Here is a 19,102-nt window from a genome sequence, read left to right as displayed (position 1 = left end):
GCACTTTAGAAATGGAAATGTATTGAGAGCTGTACTGAACGAAATCTGGTTTTGTATAAACTCTGTGTATACAAAATGACAATAAAGTCTGTCGAAGTCTAGAGGAGAAAATTATTCTTTATTTGTCTCTCAGTAGGAACATTTTCCATATACAGCAGCAAAAGCAGAACACAAATAAAACCAAGAAAATACAGATATCCAAGGATGGAAAAGAATAATTTAAAACTGTTTTCATATGCTCATTGGAAGAAAATCTAAATGTAGATAAGTATTTTCTTAAAATAATTATGTTTGTTCTTGGATTGAGGAGGTAAAACAGACATTTTGCCAATGGAAAAAGACAATTTACACTAGATAAGAAAAAAATATGCATTGTCTTATTTCAAATCCATATTATCTAACTATCTCATTTTAAGAGTAAAAATACTCATTTCAATAGCAAATTATCTCATCTACCTCCTCAAATTAAGGGTTACCTTAATTTGTTTTTGTTTTAGTACACCCTAGTTTTGGCCCCTAAAAGGTTTGGTGTCGTCTCTGTATCTTTACACCCTGGTATTGATTGGTCCGGCATTTGGTAGTTTTGATTTAAACTCTTTTAAAAGGTTTTGTTCCAGAATTGCTCTCTATTCCTCTCTCCTATCAATCTTACCAGTCCTTGAACTGAAGCCTCCCCTCAACATAATGCTGCCACCTCCATGCCTTACCATAGGGATAGTGTCCGGATGACGACAATAGAATGTTAGCATTTCAAAGAGATGGCGCTATTTCAATCTCATCCAACCAGAACGCCTTCTTCCAAGATCATTCTTTTTTCTTCTAAAGATTGTGGTTAAAAACTAAGTGACTTCTGGTAGCACTATGTCAATTTATCCACGTAAAAGGATCTGAATAGAAACAAACATCCCACTTTTCAGCCTCTCATTTGTAAAAAAGTTTGGTTTTTTTAAATACTAAATCTGATTAAAGCTCAGATTCTCTTTGTTTTACTGTTGAGATCCAACTCACACAACATGGAGCCCATTAGAGAGAATATGCTACTCATATGAAGCATGTTTTAGGTTTTAACCGGCCATGTTGGCCATCCAGTGGAAACCCCTTTAGTAGCCTGGCTCAGACATCAGAGCTTTTGGCTCCGGGCCCCCCCCCCTTCCCCCGCACTGGAACACATCTATCAGACCACGGCAGATACATAGATCACTGACTGGCAGTGAATCTCGTGAATGCTTGTGAACATACGTGTTATATGCATATAAATTTGAGAGGTGCTACATGTTCGGCGCGCTCGGCAGTACGTGTCGCAGAGTTGGTGGCTCCATCGCTCATGGCAGCCGGCGCAGTTGGACCAGCGAAACGAGAAGCACAGCTGCTTGGAGAGCTGCTTCAGGGTCCCCTCTCCATCCAACACACACACACACAGACCATAGCATATGTACTGTATGTCCCCATAAATACACACCCTCTTTATCACTTTCAGCACAGAAGCATCCTGGTTGCACATCTCCTGATTGGTGACTCTATCCATGTTTCTGCTCTCTTTATATTGATTTATCTAATTATCAGCACTTCTGGGATGAGGATTCTGGCTTGAGGGAGGCGGCGTGGCAGAGTGTGGAATGGCGTGGGAGAAGCAGAGTGACCCTGGGCTCAGGTGGCAGCTGCGCTGTGACGTCTCTGCCAGGTCATGGTGGATGGTAGGATGGATGCTTCCCGTCTCTCTCCCTCATTCTGTCACCGTCTGTTCCTGTCACTGTCGTTGTCTCGTTCTCCTGCTTGTTTTTCCGTCCCCTTGCTGCAGACCCTAAAGCTTGTTTTCAGGGCGCTTCACAGAGACGCTGGAATTTGCTGTAAAAGCCAAGAGCGAACACAGTTAGGAAGAACTGCCTGCTGAGATTATCACGCTGTAATCTGGAAATCCTATTAGACCAGTTAGCGTTAACCTGAATGAAACGGTGCTGGTTCTCCGCCCCTTCATCTCGACATCTCTTCTTAAATCCTAATTACAAGTTCATTTGGTTGATTGACTCGTTCACAGATATCTGGGGCTCACCCCAAAGGATGAGAGTTTTAATTAAAACTAGTTTTTTTCCACCAGAGGAAATGGCTCTGAATCTTATTAAGGCCACAACAGACTTTTTTCCTCATGAGCAGCCCTATTTTCTCCTCCTAATTACACGTACCTGTAATGTGTTGCAGACTTTGTTCAAGAGTTCCCCTTTTTTCTCATTCTTGAGTTCTGATTTAATTGAATAAAATTTCTAATAAGTTCAGCTGTGAAAAGAAGTTGCTGCATTCACCGTCCTCTGAGCTTTTGACCTGCGGCTATTTATTGCGTCTCCTGCATCCACAGTTTGGATCAGCTAATTTATTCCATACTCTACATACTGACAGCATCAATCAAACTGATCTCTGGGTAGCAGTTGTGTTGTTGCTTTCTCTCAAGCGACGAACGGCGTCGATCACAGAAAAGCGTCTCGAGGCCTGACACAGTTTGTAAACCCGAGGGTTTCCTCTCAGCGCCAGCCTGCTGCGCTCGCTGCTATGTAGGGCAGAGCTGGGCCCTCTGCCTGGGTGAGGGGGAGATGGGGTGTGGAGGGGTCGGGGGCCTGGGAGGTATGGCAGCCAGAACTGGGGCCCCATGCAGGGATGCAAGAGAAGCAAGCAGAAAGGGTGGAAGGGGGGTTAAAGGGTGCTAAAGGGGGCAGAGCGAAGGGCACGGCTGGCAAAGGAACATTCCCTCAGTCTGTGAGCGTGCAGTTTGCTATTTTTAATCACAGTACGCTGTCTGTTTTCTGACAGTAATATCTCTCAATCTCTTCTTTATAGTTCTTTTTCATTTTTCCACCTACTTGCTTCCATTTGCTTCTCATTTTTCCCATCCTATGCCTGAATTTCTGTGGGACAGAAAAGGATATCTCTGTTATTATCTAAGGTGTGAGCTACACAGCAGTTACAGTAGACTAAGATTTGGTCAATATTTATCACAAAACAAGTTTTGAAAGTGACTCTTCAGCAAAACACAGTGAATAATGATGATAATAATAGTATTATATAATAATAATAATAATAATAATAACAATATTCAGGAAAAAAATTGGTAAAAGGTAAAATTATACAGCATTGTTAAAATAAGGTCAGGAAATGTAACCTTAAACTTCAATCTATTTTAGGTGTTATCATAACTGTTAGGCCAGGGGTGTGTAACCTGTGATTCTGAACCACAAGTGGGTCTTTGGACCTTCCAAATCAGCTCGCAATAACGTCAGCTGATTAAATGATTAAAAAATGATTAAAAAATATATATATATGTTGTTTTTTTTCACCCTTTCAAGCCAATAGTGTTATTGAAATCCAGGGAAAGACCTTATTACCTTTGTGACATTAAAAAATATTGATATTTTGATAGAAAAAATGAATGTCAATGTAAGAACAAGAAACACCAATTTGCCCAAATATATTACCGTAAGAAAAATTACAAAGAAATTTCGCGAAAAACACTCTGAGAGTGAAAGAAGCACTTTTTTTGGTACAATATAACCTTAGAGGCGTTAATGCTGATACTGGCACTTATATTTTTTAGTTTATAAACCTAATTATAATAATAATATGATATATAATATACTAATATATAATGTATTTATATTAACTAAGCTTATTAACTTTTTAATTTTACTTTTTAACTTTTTAATTATCTTTTTACTTTTTTTAACTGTTACTTTTCTTTTTTGCTTAATTAACAGTAGGTAATATATCATTCAAGGGCTCATCTAATTGTTCTAATGCCAAAATAAGAAAATAAGATGTATAGCCATGTAGCAGTTCTTTGCTGAATAGCTGGATATAGATCTTCTGCTTTTAGAACTCACTGAGGGATGGGGGGGCTCCATTTGTAAGGGGTATGCAAGTGATAAACAATGTTTACTTGTCCTATAAAGGGTTAACTGTGGATATGATAACAAATACTGCAGGTTTTAAGCTTTTTTATTGAATAACTGCCCAGAATTGATGCAAGCAATTTACTCTAAAAGTATGTTTTAAATAGAGAAGAACCAATTGCAGTTTTCTGTCCGATAACGGATCATTTAAAAGTTTGATATGCCGATTATTATCTGAAGATCACAACACAACTTTGATGTTTATGTCATATTTTATTGTCTAACTAGATGAAATAAACAACACCCATTAAACAAAAACAATTTGTGTTAGCTGCCCTTAAGGTAGAGCTCTCAAACCTAAATGAAAAGTTCAGAGTAATTTTCAGACATTTCAATACCAGCAAATCCAACCAATCAATCTGTGCACCCATATTTCTTAGCTCTATTTTGTCATTAGGTAACAATTGTTTCCTTTGTTACACCATTTTCCAAAAATATCACCTTCATGTAGAAGAAAATCTCATTCTTTTTCTTGCAGAAAGGGTTTTTTTGTCTTTTATCCAGAAACTCATCTAAAATGTGCAGCTCTAAGTAAGTTTAATTCAGCTAAACTGTGTAAAGAATGGATGAAGACCTTTGCCTGTGCTAGAGTGATAAACAGTAGGGTATAACAAAAGGAAAGAAAACTTAAACACATCTTTGCAAACGTGGAAATTGCTGCCTGGATTTGCATTTAGTTCCTCTGCACAGAAACAGCCGTGAGGCTTTTGGAGCGGAGCTTTGATTTAAGTATCACGACGGACGGTGCACTCCACATGTTTTAGATTTTATTTTTTTTCTCCGGCACACCTGATTTGAATAATCGCATTAGATCATCGGTCTGCCATCACGTGCTGCAGAAGCCTGTTAAACACCCATTTATTAAAATGATGCGTGTGGCAGCAGTTGGAATGACGGATAGAGGTCCCAGAGAACCCCTGATTTAAACCAGTCTGCAACCTTTACTATCCAGAGATTTGGATTCAGTGCAGCTAATAAAACACGTGTAGCGTTTTAAACATTAAATGGCCTTTAAAAAGAAAGAGAGAATAACTTATTGGAAATAAACTGCCATTTTTAAAAAACTACTGTGTGAAATGAAGAATAAAGCCTGTAGAAAGATAATTTTTTTTAAATCCACTCAACAACAAATTCAAAAAATTTGTCTGTTGTATTAAGAGACATTTTATTGTGGGGGATTCAATAAAAATAGTCAATAGAGAAAAAGGTGAATTTTTTTAGAATATCTATATTTCAAACAGATTTCATTCATCCGGAGCTCCTGCTGTGTGTTTAGGGATATTTTCCTGCTGGACGATGAACCTCCATCCAGTCTCAGATCTTCTGTTTTCTCTGTCCAGTTTCCTGCCAGGATCAAACTGTATTCAGCTCCATCCATCCTTTTCACCACTCTGACCAGCTTCTCTTTGCCACCAAAACGTTGCCTCAACACATTTCTGTATTAGATGCGTAATGATCTGGATGTCATTTTATAACCAGAATCCCTGCTTTAAACCCTAACTGTCTGCTGTGGCTGTTTGCCTCAATTATTCTGTTTGTTAATTTTTTTTTTTCCTAACAGCCTCTGAATTGTTTACAGGATGGTAAATACTGCTTACTTCACAATCAAAGTAACTAGGAATTAATTTTTATTATATATAATATGGGAAATTTTGCTTTTATCAGAACTTTAAATACAACTGGAAATTAAATTATGATGCATAAGAGATTTGATATTTATTACTGAATAAAAATTTTCATTAAAAGCCTGCAAACCTAAAAAAAAAAAAGAGTACTAATCACCATTTTGGTTTTGTGTGATAGGAATAGTGAGTTACAATTTGATTATGTCGATGTTTTTATGTTTTTGGCTTATAATATAAGATCAGTAAAGCAAATTAGATGTTTTAGGACCTTATATTTTTGCACCTTTACATCCTACAACTTGCTATAAAATACATATGAAGTTGAAAAATAATGCTTTTCAAGAAGCTGAGCAAAAAACAAAAACAGTTTGCAATAGAATTAAAGGGGTTCCCATTATTTCTAGAAGAAAAGAGAATAAAAAAGACGGTTAAGAGCCACATCATGTGGCAGTCAGCTGTGGAGGCGATCAGGAGAAGCTGCTTCTAACCCAGGTATATAAACTAGTGATCATGTTGAACAATCAAAGCACTTTTACAAAACAATTCACCATATTGATGCAAAATACACTTTGAAATAAAGCAGAGAGACACTTGAGTTAAACTTGTAATTATTTGCAGCATCTTGATGATCCAATACTTATTTTTTGGACTAAATAGACAGGTTGAACTTTTTCAAAGCTGCATGTTATATTCGGTGTAAAGAACACAATGTTTTAGAGTCTGAAACATTATACCAATGTGGTTTAGTGGTCCAGTCATGGTCTAAGTGTTCTCTGCTTTTTCAGGACACAAAAAACATCTAGTTATTAATGGAACCAAAATTTATGTTCGATAATTCATGAGTTTGGTTTATGAGGTCAGTGAAGTGAATTGGGGACATAGATTTTGTTCAAACACAGTTTTTGAAATGGAAAAGAAAAGATATAAAACTGAAACAAAGCATTTAAAACGCAGCGTCAGTTTCAAATTTGTTTTTTAAGCTCAGATTTAGTTTTTCCATTTCACTCTACTGGTTCCTTTGCATGGGGGCGGGGCTTAGATGATATCGTGGTCTGAATGTTGACTGACAGCTTAAAAAAAAATATAAAATGTTATTTCTGTTTAAAGTATTTTTTTTTTATTTCAGTAAAAAAAATATATATATACCGGTATATATTTTTGAATAAACTTTATTGCACCAATTAAGCTCCTTAGGGGGACAGCAATAATTTTAGGTTGATGAAGGTAATAAACACCCTACATAAGGCCGGGTTGGTTCAGATACTTTTTCTTAATGATTTAAAAACTGTATTTTCTATTATCTTGGCTTATTTTTCTTATATTTCAGATGTTAAATTGGTTTTGATAGTTTCAAACATTTACCCGTAATTGTGACAAAAAGGAAAAGAAGAAGTAAAAACCTTTAAGGAGTGCAGATATTTTTTTTATAAATAGGAATGATTTAAAATAACGATCCACATTTCTTTCTGGTTTCACAGGCTGAGCCCTGAGATGAGCAATGAGGCCAAACCTGATCGTATCTCGCTTTGATGCAGAATAATTCATTATAAAACAATTTTCTATCTGATAGTGATGATGCTGTTATGATCTCCTTTTGTGGTAAACTTGGATGAAGAAATGCATCTCATTAAAACATTTATTTGTGTTTTTCTATAATTGCAATCACTTTTATTCTTTAAAACATTCTTATTTTATTTTATTTTCTTAAGGATTATTCTGTGTGTGCAGAAAACAGAGCTTTGAAATGGGACCAGGCAGAGAGCTCCGTGGATGCTGGTATCAGCGCTCTCTCTGCTTCTGGTACCAGTCAGAAGTCTTGCAGCTGCAGCTGACACACAGCAGGGACTGGAAGGCTCCCAAGCACGGTTCATTTCAGTAATCCAACCTTGAGGTGATTAATGCTGCAGTCTTGGGTTCATGTCACAGGAAGAGCAGATAGACCTGGAACCAGCGTAAATCAGGGGAATAAACCTTCCTAATCATCAAATTTATTGAGTTTTAGTGAAAAAAATAAGTAATTGGATTCAATATTCGTCAAATTAAAACGGTGCGAGACTGCAGTGAAATTACTTTTTTAATTTCCTTTTCGGTTCATCCCTTTACATCCGTTTAGATTTATCTTGTGTCTTTGGAGAGCCGAGGCCCCAGGCTGACTGCCAGGGAAAGCATTGCTACAGAGCCAGACAAATTTATTTGTACCCTTAGTCAAGATATCCTTAATACAAATTCATCTTTAATTGCCTGATCACTCATTGAAAATTTTTTTTAAAAATATTTATATATAGCCTTTAATGTTAGTACAATTATTAAGAGGAAAAAATATCCAAAATATTTAAAAAAGAATACATTTTTATACCTTTTACCTCAACAGTTAATTCCACTAAGATGGACTAAGATGTCCATCGGACAAAGCGGATTTCCAGTCCAACCGACCATTGCTGGGTGTACATGGACATATGTTTGGATCATCATCCCACTGAAATACCCAATAATGAAGGTTTAATTTCAGTTTCTCAGTAGTGACTTCAAGATTATTAATTAAAACTTGCACCCCAAAAAACTAAGAGCCTTCTGTTGAAAAACATCCGCTGACCAGGAAAAATAAAAGTTCAGTGTGTTTTATAAAGTCAGAATTCTGCCTAAAGTGCACATGAGTAATAGCAACTCATGCAAGCAGTTTTTGTTGTGTTTTGTTTTTTATTCAATCTGGAGAGAGTCACACAAAGAAAAGTTGTAATTAAAGGAATTTTACTCAGGTGAATGAAATAAGTTATTTGAACTTGAATGCTATGCAAAAGAAATGCTGGACGAGGAGCTCATGAAGGAGATCTTGCCTTCAGGGAGAGTGCCGTCCAGGTGTTGACTGGGATGAGCTTTAAGAGTGGCACATCGCAGGTGATCCAGCGTAGTCTTCCAGGTTGAATTTTAACTTCAGCTTCATAACACATGCACAGAAGGTGGTCTACATGAGCATTCAGAACATTTCATGCCTGCAGACTCAACATCATGAGGTACCCAAAATATATCAAAAGCCCTTTGCGGGTGGAACCGACCTAAAACTGTCTGTTATTGGCTACTTTTCAAGAAATCCCACATCTTGAAACAACACTTTTTACTCTCAAGTTGCTGTTAGTGATGTTAACAAAACATCTTTAGGCTAATCGGGTTTTTAAACCCTTCAAAGAACAGAAGCTGCACTTTTAAAGATCTTTAATGATCTTTTATTTGCTGCAGATGTAGGAGACTCGGCTGTTCTCCTCCTTTCAGATGACACAGCTGCTTTTGTTACAGTTAACCACTTTGTTTTGCTCTCCAGATTTGATCTATGCTGTATGAAAGGCTCTGCATAACTCAGGTTAATCTTTTGTTTGTCCTATAGCAGTTTCTCTGTCAGAAAGCTCCCATCACATGTGGAGCTCCTCAAGGTTCCATTCTTAGACCTATCTTATTTGCCATCTATATGCTGCCTTCAGGTTCCGTTCTGAGGAGATGTAATGTTTCATTTCACTCATTTGCAGATGATACTCAGATTTATTTCCAGTTGAATGTTTTTAATATACTTTTTTACTTCAACCACTGTTGACTATGTTACTGAGGTAAACTTTTGGATAGCTGCAAATCTAAAATGGAAATGATCATTTTTGGTCCCAGAGGAAATCGTAGGGTGACGTCTTCTGATCTCGGTAGCCTTGAGCAGCTTGGATCATCTGATGAAAAAGAGAAAAACATTCTGCTTCTGTTAAACATTCCTGTGACTCATTCCTTAATTTTACATTGGTCAGAGGTTTTTATATTCCTTTGTTGTTTAATTTTGCCTCTTGTTTTAGTAAAATATATTTTTTATATCAATAAAAGCTGGTGAGATTCATGCTAATATTGTATCGGGTCATCAAAGCTGTGATGTCGGTACCGGATTGGACTCCATTGGAAAAAATTGGATTTAACTCCATTGGAAAAAGTTAAAAATGAGACAATTCAGCTGCTATAAAATTAGAATTATTAAAAGGATTAGGAAGTGCAAGCAGAATTTGATGCAAATATTATTTTGTAATTTTATTATTTAGAAATTATGTAAGCCAAAGATCCGACCACAGTACTGATCTCCAAGGAATAGATCTTTAAAGTCTTTAAATAGTTGTGCAGGAGGAAGATGGCTGTAAAATGCTTCTTTATCAAAACATTTATTTAATAAAAACATGAAACAGGACAAAAAGACAACAACCCAGTGTTTTGAAAAAAAAGAAATAAGAATACTATGTATGGTTGGTGAGGATATTACACGTTTATTTGGTTTTGATGCCAAATGCTGCTGCTGGAACATATCACCACTAATTAGGTTAATTGGCAACAGGTCAGTAAAATAATTGGCTATCAAATGAGCGTTACAGATGGATTGAATCTTCAAAAAGGAAATTACATGGATTTTGCTTTCTTAATAATCTACAGTAAGAGATATCACTGAGACTAATACGTGGCGAGGTGGAAAATTTGTTTTCATAATTAAAAGCCTTTAGGTTTCAATTGGTGAAAAGGAAATATCAGGATTATTTATTATAAAACATGGTAATAAAATTACTATCACTGCTATATGAAACAAAAATAAGGAAACCATGAAACAGGTTTGTTTCATCACTTTTTCTACCACAGTCCTCATTTAAAAAGAAGAGGAAAAGATATGTCTACTAATCTCAAAACCAGAACACCAGTGGACATTTTAAAATAGTTAAGGTGGACATAAAAAGTTTTTTTTAAGGTATAAGAGGGGAACTTTTGATGTAATCCATGTTTCAGGTTTAGATGAATTTCAGCAAGTTCTCCTGAAGTCAAACGTGAAGTAACACATTCTAGAGTTCATCATCAGTTTAAGATTCAAAATGGCTGCCATGTGCTTGAAGCACAGTGATTTAATAAAATTAAACGTTTTTGGATTCAAACAGTTTGTGCCTCATAAACTTATTTACACACTGTTCATTTGTTTTAAAATACCAGACGCAGTGTTAGCTTGTGTTGCTAATAGTTAGCTTAACCCTGAACACATAAGTTAGCCGCAGGCTACCAGGTTTTTTCAAAAAATGGGAGTTAAATGGCATGTACTTATATAGCACCTTTATTCAAGTCAGGAGACTTGACCAAAGCACTTTACACTACATTCATTCACCCATTCACGTACAAACTGATGGTGGCAAGCTACATTGTAGCCACAGCTGCCCTGGGGCTCACTGACAGAAGCGGGGCTGCCGTACACTGGCGCCACCGGGCCCTCTGACCATTATCAGTAGACAATGCAGGTGAAGTGTCTTGCCCAAGGACAAAACAACACTGAAAGTCAGAGTCGGGGCTTGAACCGTCAACCCTTCGATTTCAGGGCGAACTCCTACATCCAACGCCACTGTCGCGTTAAGGGGAGTGGTTTGGAAAAATGTTTAATTCTTTGAGTCTCCTTTCACATCCATTACTTTTTTCAGTGAGTTTTGGTCAAGAGGGTGAAGGAGAGTACAAAAGAAAAAGATAAAAAAAAAAGGAAAAAAAAGGAATTCAAAAGAGAAAAAAGACTTTTAGATAGTAGAAGAGGAAGCAATTCCAGAAGTTGACAAAGACTTAAAGTTACCAAATGTCATACCGTACAGTAGTAGCCATTCAAAATGTCCCAACTTTCCTTGATGGGCCCTTACTGGTTGTGGGCTGGTCCCCTGCAATTCCTTTTTAAACATGAATCTCTGTACCAAAATATTATTTCTTTCATGATTTGTGGACGTTAAGATCTAAAGAGAAGCGTCTTCTCCTGGTCAGCCCTGTAATTCAGTAAAGGGGTGGAATCAGAATAAAAAAATATGCACACTGAGGGGAAGGAGGGGGTCACTCCAGTGGCTGGAAGTTGGAGGGGATATTGCTGGAAGTCGCAGGGGAGTAGGCGGCCATTCAGCTGGTGTTTGATTGGGAAGGACCATTTTGAATGGCTGCTACTTTATATTTGAACATAAATCCCATCACTAAATTCTGGTTTTACAGGTGATTTAAATACTAAATAATAATCTACTGCCTGCTTTAACTTATTAGCTTTAAATTACAGGCATTACATTTAAAACAAAAGAAATTAGTCTTATAGACTCAACCTCACCTCTCATCACCCACTGATCAACAGCTGCAAACCTACACTGCAAAAAAAGAATTCCAAGAAAGTAAAAAAGTCGTGCATCAAGGAATATGTCTTGTTTTTCGTCCAAAAAGAAAATTAATCTTGTCAAGCATATTTTGCATTAGAAAAATAATCTAAATTTAAGAAAGAATGACTAACTTTTTCTTAATAAGAAATTTGAGCTAGATTGAACCAGTAACAAGGTAATGCAATGTTTTACAATAAAAGCCAATGGAGCAACAAGATTTTCCCCTTATTTTAAGAGTAAGTCCAATTGTACAACACCTTGATTTAAGAATGCTAAGAAACAAGAACAATTAAAGATGTTTATTTTGGTACAGGCCATATGAACCTGCTGCTTCAATTCTAACATATTGAACTGACAGCATGCTGGTCTTTACACAATATACAAGAACTATGATGAACAAAAACTGCAATTCTCATAAACAAAAGAAAGTGACTCAACTGCATTCTCAATCACAATGTAGCAATGAGTATGGTTTATGAAGTAGGATCCTAAGCATCAGCATGACTGCTATTGATTCATTCATTGCTGATATGCTGTTTTATCATTCAGATTGGAGTGATTTTAATACATAAAAAGAAGAAACAATCACAAAATTACAACAACAAAAAAATTGTCCTACACGCCAAACAGTGAGTTTGTTTACAGTTCATCAGATGAGGCTTTGTGTAGCCCAAGCACATCTCCCAGATAATATTTTGTTGGAACGTATGTCACATCCTTATGAGTATAACTGTAATATGGAGTGAAATCTAGCAGACTGTCAGCCATTATTAGTTCAGTTCCTTGTGCCATGTTTGGAATCTATATTGTATATGCCATGTAATTTCTATCATAACAAACAGTATTATGCTTTTGAAACTCAAAACAATATGATGATGAGTTAATTACATAGATGTTGCTCACGAGTCTATGCTCAGGTAAATCATTGGAATTAACAGCAGTCACAAGTAATGTCTTCTCCCATATATATTTATCACCATTTATATTAATCCATTTAACAGACACTGAATTGCTTATGTTATCATTTCCAAAGAAAGACCTATGTTTTTCTTTTAAGTAGGACATGTTGCATATTTCTGATGTTGGTCCCAATGCACACTCATTAACAAAAATGGGGTGTTCAGAATTACTTATATTTTGACAACACTCATACGTTTGATAATGCCTTATTAAAGACCTGCAAACATTTCTAAAATTTTGCTTTGAGGCCCACTGTTTGAAAAAACAATGTTTTTATTTGAATCTCATGCACATGTGACGGACCATTGGTCCTATCAGCCCTGTGCGTGACTTTGCCATCTCCAGCTGTCATTTAGGACAGTTTTAAAATGACTAGTTGTTCTAACGATGGCTTTTCTGAGCCATCAAGCTGCAACGCTCCATCTCATCTCCACCATCATCCTCGTTTTCATCTGGTTTCCTTCACCCCTCGGCCTCCATTCCACCACTAGTGTCAGACCCCAGAGGTGGAAGACGTATTTATCCTAATTCATCAGCTCGATCATAACATCATAAATCTCTTTGATTTTCTTCCCTGTGGCCTGAGAGCCAAAAGCTGCATTTCTTTTGTCAATAAAACTTCATAATGGTTGCTTCTCTTCTGTCTGAGTCTTTCAATCAATTTGTTTTCAGAAGTTTTACATGTAACAGTCATGTATGACAATATTTCCCCGTATTATACCTTCTTATACATCTGACATATGGCGTCAGGATTCTGCCAAAAATGCACACAGGCCATAAATACTCCAAAGAGCAGCTTTACTTCATACAGAAGCTCATAAACTACTCCTCACAGGCATGTTTAACGAGTTACATGCTCAAATAGAGTACCAATAGGTCACACACACGACTGCAAAGCCTCCCTTGTCCTCGTGTGTGGACCTGTTTCTGCTCACTCCTTGTCACTTTGAAGGCGTTACAAAGCAACCCGCCTGTGATTGGCTACTTTTTAGGAAGTCCTGCATCTTGAGTTGTGACACGCTTCCCCCGTCGGCCTCGGCAGATGGCCGCTCACACTGACCTCGGTTCTCCAGTCGGTTTCTTCCTGTTAAAAGGGAGTTTCTTCTCGACTGTCGCTACAAACATGCTTGGTGTGTCTCTGTAAAGTACCTTGAGGTGACATGTGTTTTTAATTTGTGCTAAACTAATAAACTGAATGAACGTTGCCAAGGTAACCAGAGTAAACTTCTTCCTGTTTCCAGCTAACGTTTGAGATAGCAGAAATGATCAGATTATTTTACTGGAACCTTTTTTTTAGGTGTCCTATAATCCTTTTTAACGGACACCCTACGGCCAATCAGAAACCAGTATTCATCGAGACTGTTTTATATTTAATGATGACTTTGCTTACCAACTTCCAAGCGGTTAATCTGAAATTGCTTTGTTAGTAGGAAGAAGAGTACTGGTTCAAGAGGCGGGATTCCCTAAAAAAGCAGCCAATCACAAACAAGTTGATAGAAGATAGAATCTGTAGCCGCCTAAAACGCAAACCACAAGCGCAGAAAAGGAGCTGGCACTCATTGTTGTGATGTACTGTATTTGGGGCCTCATAGTATTAAATCTGCTCTCATAGAACATTAACAATGTGCATGGATAGTAGTTTACGCAGGGGCTGATTTACCATTAGGCAAAACTAGGCAGCTGCCTAGGGCCCCAAGTTCGTGGGGGCCCCATAAACCTCCTTTTACATGTATGGTTAATACAGATATTACTCATTTGTGCACAATTATGTATTTGATACAAATTCTTTCTCTAAAATGCCATGAGAATGCTTGTTATAGTATGCCCCCCACCCCACCCCCGACAACCCCCACCACATTGGATCAGTCTATTTGCTGCACAACTGCAGCAAAGCAGCAAAGCATTTGAAAACAAACGGTGCCAAGAGTACTTTTGCCAGCTTTGCCCTATGCTTTTTTCTCGCTTTATTTAGCAACTTTTCAGACCCCTCTATCACTTCTTTAAAAAAAGTGCTTATTTATAAATAATAAAATTTAAGATAAGTTCTGTATCTGTTTAATGGGTCTGTTTTATGTGTTTTCTTTTCAATTCAGAGGGCCCTATGCATGTCTTTGCCTAGGGCCCCAAATTTCCTAAATCCGCCCTTGAGTTTATGGGTGTGGTTTAAATAAAAGTATCCATCTGAGTTTTATTGCATGTGTGGCAGAATTCTGACGCAATACTGAAACTGTATTAATTAAACATATGCTTCGCGTTGTTTAATCCCGAGGTAAACTATCTAGAAGCTTTAAAGGAATAGTACACCCAAAACATGATTAGCCTTCATTTTCTACTCCCCTGGAGGTCTATGGTGCCCGAGGCAGAAAGGTCCATAAAAGTCCACAAAAAACGTGTCAATATTCCTCCATACTGCTCGTCCAATGTATTCCAAGTGTCCTGAGTGGGTAGCGTCCCTCACCATGCAGAATGTTTAAAATCTAGAGAACTTGCATTGATATTTCATCTCCCGCGAGCATTTAATCCTTTAACATTACATTTAAGGTAAAGAATATGTGAGCTCAATGCCCTCATAAAGACAAATAGTTGTCCTTAACTGTGCAGAAGTAACAGGATTCAATATTCCACAAAATCTGTTTCCATCTATCATACTTAAGTCGTAGTTTTTGAATAAAGTGACATACTGTTTACTTTGTAAACCGTTTCCCCCTTCCCAATAGGAATGTTGGATGTAGGAGGCTGGGATTATTGCGCCAATGTTAAAGGTTTAAATGCCATCTGTTTGTGAAAAGAAGCTGCTTAGCAACTAAAGTCATACTTTATGTTTAAAAAAGTGGAAAAATTCAGTCTCCAATAAGCAAAGTGTTTTACTAAGGCTTTCCCTCTCTGTCGTCAGACAGAATCTCTAGTCAATAACCATTCCCTCTAGTTGGCTTGTTCCCATCCTTTTCCCCCCAGACAACCCGGTTCTTTCTGTGTCATCTGCTCTATTTCACCTAAATAACCTTAACCTCTGTCGATTCTGCATCACAGCTACTGCTTCACACTTTAGTCAGTAATAACTCCTTATATCTGTCCTCTTTATTTGCTTCTGTCACGTGTCTTTTGCTTGTTCGCCCGATCGGTCTGTCCTCTCCTCGTACTCTCCCGGTGCACAGATGCCTGGCTTGCTTTGCAACAGCTGTCTCGCCATGTGTCACCACCAAGTGTTGCCTCCACTGCAGGACTGAGCTGGGGGCTGGGGTTGTTGGGGGGGTAGTTTGGCGGTGAGAGTGGATTAGTCATAAATATTCATGTTCTCTTGGATCCACAACCAAACAAAAAATTGCAACCCAGAAGAAGCTCCACCCATTAAAAAAAAAAAAAAAAAAGGCTGTTGGGATGACTGGAGGAAAGGAAGGGGGAAACAGGAAGGATGGATGTGAAGATAAGGGGAAAGCAAAGAAAATGTACAGGAAATGAAAGCAGATGGGGGAGAGGAGGAAAGACGAAGCTGAATGCTAAGGATTTATAATGATACCCGTTGCAAGAGAGTAAATAGCAAATAGCAAAAGTTTGGGATGAGAGGAAATAGACATTAAGAGTTTCGGTGATGACATCACAGCATTTTGTTTTTTTTAAACTCTCTAACTGTCCAGTTAGAGATGTCAGTACCTTAGGCCTTTACGCAGTCCAGGAGGCAACAATTAGCCCAAACATTTCCTACTTCATGAAAAACTCCAGCACAGACCCCCTGGTAAGTCCTCATGGGGTCTACTCATTCCAGCATACACCCAGCCATTACATGCCCACTTCACATTTTTGGCCATCATCACCAAGGCTGTCAGCAGCAGGAGAGTTCTGCCCGGATGATCCGTCAAGGAAAAGCTGGGAGAACTCAGCTCTTATGGAGTAAAAAATGGCTGAAAAAAACTCAAAGCTCCCATTGGCATTAATACAGGTTAAGAAAGATTCTCTAGACCCTTGCTAAATCGACTGAGGTGAAACTTGTTCCACTCAGGTTTGAGCTCTAAAGCCGGAGTCACAGAACCGCAACTAACTCTATATAAGGTCAATTTAGTGTACATCCTGACCGCCTAATAAACTCCAAAACTCAGTAAAATATGTTATATCTATTTAGTTTCCCCCTAACGCCCCTTTCTTTGTGAAAAATTTTATTTCTTATCAATGTTTTCTATAGAAAATTTAACACCAAACTTCAGTTGATTTAATGTTCGATTACCAGTATGAGCAGGAAATCTTGGAATATGTTTCTTTTAACTCTTTCTTAGTTTTAAAATGTATAAAATGACATCTGTGCTGCACTGTGAAACATTTACAGAATATTCTTAATAAAAAAAACTTGATTTAAATATAACTGTAATCATATTAAGGCATGGGCTGCTCATTGAGGAGTGGGTAGCATTGCTTCCTTGCAGCAATAAGGTTCCGGGATCTTTCTGCGTGGAGTTTGCATGTTCTCCCTGAGCATGTGTGGGTTTTTTCCGGGTACTCCGGCTTCCTCCCACGGTCCAAAAACATGACTGTTAGGTTAATGGGCTTCTCTAAATTCTCCTTAAGTGGGAGTGTGTGTGTGAATGGTTTGTTCTGTTTGTCAATGCGTTGCCCAGCGATCAACTGGTGACCTACCCAGGGAGTACGCCGCCTCTCCCCCATAGACAGCTAGAGATAGGCACCAGCGCCCATCGTGACTCTGCTTGGGATAAGAGTGACGGGAAATGGATGGATAGATATTGTGAGTATGGTCAAGGATCAGCAAGGTGAACAAAAAAAACATGATTAGCTAACAGTTCCAGGTTCCTCTGAGGATTTTTATTTGGCACTTTTCACTCTGACAACCATCTCCCTTAGCTTCCAAGAATTAAATGCTTATATAACCAATTGGCAACACAGCTGCATTAAGCCACAATTAAACAGGTTGTAAAAAAACAAAGTCTAAACAAAGAAACAAGAAAAAAAATATTAATCTAATTTACAAACTCATCAACATAGTGACAGAGTCTGCGAAATAAACAATGTGATACAAGATAACTCAAAAGGTTACTTTAAAGAAAAACAAAGAACACATTACTCCATAGAAAACCCAATAACTGGTAGAACCCAGCAAGTACTGGAAAAACTGGGACAAACAATGGTGAATAAAGAGGAAAATAAATACTGTGAATATACTTTGAAACTAAATATACAAGTTCAACCAATAGTCCAGAAGTAGCAGCTTTAACCTAAACATATAAATAGATGGAAACTGCAGACATTATTTGTGATTTTGTACACATAGTGTATGCAAAAAGAAGTTTCGTTCAGTACAGCTCTCAAGACATTTTCATTTTTTTGCAGCCCTGATAAAGGTAAGTAGCAGTGATATTGTAAACATACAACTGTATATTAGTTACACTTCCAACATTCAGGTTTTTCTCTGCATCGGATGCTTCAAAGTTTCTTTCCAGTCGGAAGCAGAGAAAACAGTCCATTTTGGGGGTGTGGGGGTCATTTATAATGTTACGGGCTCGGGACACGCAGCGCTGAGATGAAATGTCTTTAATGGAGGGAAGAGGAGCCCCGTTGATCCTCTCCGCTGTTCTTACTACTCTGTTGCTGACCACGTCTGATAACATAATGCTAACACAAACAACACAAACAAACCTGGGATAGTATGTGCAGCAAAGTTGCAAACTAATATTTAAATTTAATCATTATGACTCAGAAATAAGAATAAGGGACAAGTGGTGAAGACAAACTCAACCACTTTGTCACAGATATCAAGGCATCCAGCTTGTCCATCACGGTCATGGGGGAGATGGTGTCTAGAGCATCTCCAGTATCTTTTTTTAAAGGCATAAATACTTAAAGTCGTAGGGAAGCGGCTGTTCCAACTGTTGCATTTCCAAATTCTCCCGAGTGGTGCACGACTTTACAGGAGTGAATAAAGTGAATGTGATTGGTCGTCTATCAAGGGGGCGGGATTGTTGTGGCAGAAGGTTCACAAGCAAGTTTAATTGTAGCCGGTTTGTTGGAAGCATCTTGCTAACCAGCTAGCAACTTAGTGCTAGTAGGTTCCCAATGGGAAATTCCATTGAGACCAAGTAGCACTAAATTGGTGACTTAGAAACCACACTGTCAAGGAACGCTATCGACAGAGGGTTTAGTGTCGGAGGTCGTGGATGAGTCTCCTCTGACAGACATTTTTTATTTAGAGGAGGAAAGCGGGGACGAAGATGTTGTGGAAGAGGACGCCAGGGCGGCAGAAGTTTGGTTTGGTGTAGAAGGCTTCCAGCCGTACATGTTTGAGCCCTTGCCTCGCAACGCTGCCAGTTCTGTTAGCTCTACGCCTGAAAGAAGACACAGACGTCCATCCCCGTGAACACTGGGACGCAACTCAATGGGAAAGGAAATAATTCTTATTTCCGCCTTTGTGTAAATT

At 38.0% G+C, this 19,102-nt stretch overlaps 1 protein-coding gene across 10 annotated transcripts in view; it reads left to right on the top strand.

The window, feature by feature from the left end:
• Positions 1 to 646: 646 nt before the first annotated feature.
• Positions 647 to 19,102, top strand: part of LOC107098150 (nuclear factor 1 X-type-like) — a 298,579-nt gene continuing 280,123 nt past the window's right edge. The window contains exon 1 of one of the 10 annotated variants that reach the window (XM_015395640.1): positions 647 to 1,694. In XM_015395640.1, the coding sequence (XP_015251126.1) occupies positions 1,617 to 1,694 (78 nt within the window). In that variant the 5' untranslated portion in view covers positions 647 to 1,616. The remainder of the gene's footprint in view (positions 1,695 to 19,102) is intronic. The other 9 variants (XM_015395634.1, XM_015395636.1, XM_015395642.1 and 6 more) reach the window with 9 other exon arrangements.

This window comes from Cyprinodon variegatus, unplaced genomic scaffold, assembly GCF_000732505.1.
Source record: "Cyprinodon variegatus isolate N-32 unplaced genomic scaffold, C_variegatus-1.0 Scaffold751, whole genome shotgun sequence".
NCBI lineage: Eukaryota > Metazoa > Chordata > Actinopteri > Cyprinodontiformes > Cyprinodontidae > Cyprinodon > Cyprinodon variegatus.
The sequence above is the reverse complement of the archived record's forward strand: the minus strand, read 5'-3'. Positions and strand labels throughout refer to the sequence as shown.